We start from the raw sequence: 2,824 nt of genomic DNA, 5'->3' as shown, positions 1-2,824 counted from the left end.
TCTTTCCCCAAATGCCACAGAAGAACCTGCAGCTGGTGGTTTCCGGAAAGGAAGCAACTTCATCACACCTATGAAGGAAATGTTTAACCCTTGACTCAAAACTCACTGCTGCAGAGGACCAGAATAAACCAGCACATACCCATCAATGCGTTTATACAGTGCAGCTCTGATGGGCTCTGCTGCCAGGAACTCCTCAGAACGGGTGGAGAGCAGTGCCAGTGCCTGTGAGACTGTTGGACAGGGAGCAGAAGGGTCGCAGTCCTGCTCTGGAGTCTCTGACAGAGGAATGATGTGCAGCTCTCCTTTGTAAAAGAACACCTGGTAGATAGCAATGTTCTCATCAGGCAGGGGAAGAACAGATTAAGCAGAGGAAAGTTTGATTTCATAGACAAATGCATTTGTTTAAGCACAGGGAATGTTGAAGCATAAATAAAGAAAACAAACAGGACTAGCAGAATTCTCTTTAATAAGTTATCTGAGGTAAACAGAAATGCCAGAGACCACCATCCAGCCAGTAAATAAACCCCCTATTTTAACTGCAACAATTTGGGTCAAATACATCTCGTTTCCTTAATAACACCAAAGGTTTCAACTAGAGATTTGCTTCAGGAGAATCAGCACAACCTAACTGCACAGGGACTCAAAAGCATTTTTTCGGGTGCTGATCTTAAGAAAAACCCTGAATGTAACATCTGTTCCCCCAAGGAGAAGGAAAATGTGGCCCTGACAGTGCAGATATAGGTTTGCAATTCATTTTTGTGTTGCATTTATCCCTTTTTAAGAGTCTTGGAGTAGGGGAAAAGTAATTAAATGGATTTTTGCTCATTAAAAAGTGAATTATTTCCATTGAAATCCACTGCTAAGAAAGTCAGTGGCATAGCTACTAGCAACCATCCACATCCAGGGGAAGGAGTCTGCTCACTATTCCACCTGTGCCAGACCCAGTCGGTCTCCCTGGAGAGTCAACAACACTCCAGCCTGTAGCATTCCCTGCTCCAAGGGCAGCAAATCCTCTTGCCCAAACACTCCAGAACATGGTAAAAAAAAAAAAATCCAAGTGGCTACAGCAGAGCTAGAAAGTTCAGGTGGATCTAAGGGTGCTCCTGAGAAGAGCAATAAGGTATGTTTGTACTACTCTGCCAAATACATTCCACAGTTCCCATGTTATCCAAGCTTTCCTTGCACTCTGGTGAACCAGAAAATGGAAAGCTGAGCAAACTCAGTGATTTAACAGCTCAGTAAACAACTTCTAGATATCCCTACAGCAGTTTCTCAGGAGACACTTACTCTGCACAACCATCCTGCAAGAGCAAACACACAAATCAAGTGTCAGGGGTTTGCAGTGGTTCAGCCTCTCATTCAACCACCACAGCAAGCACAAAGCAGTTCATTCACACCAGAATGAAAATGGACTGCTAATTAAACAAGTCTTGAGCCCTGAGCAGAACTCCCTAAAGGGCAGACAGCACTCTGGATTTTCATAGGCAGTCACACCACCTGGCGAGAGGTGCAAGAGAAGACTCCAGCTGCTACGTAAAAGGCCGCTGCGAGCCCCTTTCCAAGTGTACACAAAGTTTTACTCACTCTGTTTTCACTGTTCTCAGGATTCAGCCACTTGGGGAGAAAATCAGCTGCTTCTATCAAGAGAAACTCTCCATCGTTGTCATCGATCCTGAGCAAGGAGAAATTGTTGCTTACCAGGGGAAGCCTTGCAGAGCACAATAAGCATAGAATCACAGAACGTCAAAGGTTTGGAATAGAGTTTAGAGATCATCCAGTGCCAACCCCCTGCCCTGGGCAGGGACACCTCCCACCAGAACAGGTTGCCCAAGGCTTCAGCCAACCTGCCTCTTAATACTGCCACGGTTGGCGCAGCCTCAGCCTCCCTGGGCAACTTGTGCCAGTGTCTCAACACCTTCACAGGAAAAATACTTTTTCCTGATACCTACTCTAAATTTCCCTCTTTCAATTTCTCCCCAGTGCTCCTTGTCCTGTCCCTGCAGCTCCTAACACAGAGTCCCTCTGCAGCTTCCCTGAGCTCCTTCAGATCCTGGCAGGTGCTCTGACGTCTCCACACAACCTTCTCTTCTCCAGGCTGAACAGCCCTAACTCTCTCAGCCTGTCTCCACAGGGAAGGTGCTCCAGCGCTCTGATCAACTTTGTGGCCTCCTCTGGACTTGCTCCAGCAGTTCCACGTCTTTCTTGTGTTGAGAGCACCCGAACTGTGTGCAGCAATGTGCTTCTAATTCCAGGCCTGCTGAGGCTTAACATTTATAGAATCACAGAATGGCTTAGGTTGGAAGGGACTTTAAAGCTCATCTTGTTCCAACCCATGCCATGGGCGGGGACCCCCTCCACTAACCCAGGTTGCTCCAAGCCCCATCCAGCCTGGCCTGAAACACTTCCAGGGATGGGAAAACACCTCCAGAGGCAAGGACTATTACACACAGGCCCTTCAAAGCAAAGGCATCATCCAGGCAGCAGCAGGACGTGCCTCACCTGGCCGCCAGCCCGGGGAACTCCCTGGTAATCTCTCGGATGAGGTAGACGATGAACCACTCATCCTCCACATTGTCCCCAAACTCTGTGGTGCCGCCGATGTGTGCTGGGACCTCACCTGGGCAGGGGACAGAGAGAGGAGAAGCAGCTCAGCAACCCAGAGCACTCCCCTCACACGTCTCCACCAGGTCCCTGCTCAAATGTTCCCTTCAGGTACACCCTCACAGCCTCCATCAAACCCCTCCTTACACACCACCAACAGATCTCAGTCATTCCCCCAGGGTCCCTCTCAGTCATTCCCCTCGGGTTCTCCTCACATTGATAC

General features: G+C 48.6%; 1 protein-coding gene across 1 annotated transcript in view; it reads right to left on the bottom strand.

Moving 5' to 3' along the window:
• Positions 1 to 2,617, bottom strand: part of LOC103799945 (protein SGT1-like) — a gene marked incomplete at its 5' end in the record, with an annotated part of 4,559 nt that extends 1,942 nt beyond the window's left edge. The window contains 3 exons of the mRNA XM_009072306.1: positions 140 to 318; positions 1,585 to 1,672; positions 2,500 to 2,617. Coding sequence (XP_009070554.1) covers positions 140 to 318; positions 1,585 to 1,672; positions 2,500 to 2,617 — 385 coding nt within the window. The remainder of the gene's footprint in view (positions 1 to 139; positions 319 to 1,584; positions 1,673 to 2,499) is intronic.
• Positions 2,618 to 2,824: the final 207 nt, after the last annotated feature.

This window comes from Acanthisitta chloris, unplaced genomic scaffold, assembly GCF_000695815.1.
Source record: "Acanthisitta chloris isolate BGI_N310 unplaced genomic scaffold, ASM69581v1 scaffold15700, whole genome shotgun sequence".
Lineage (NCBI taxonomy): Eukaryota > Metazoa > Chordata > Aves > Passeriformes > Acanthisittidae > Acanthisitta > Acanthisitta chloris.
Note: the sequence above shows the minus strand (reverse complement) of the source record. Positions and strands in the feature narration are given on the sequence as shown.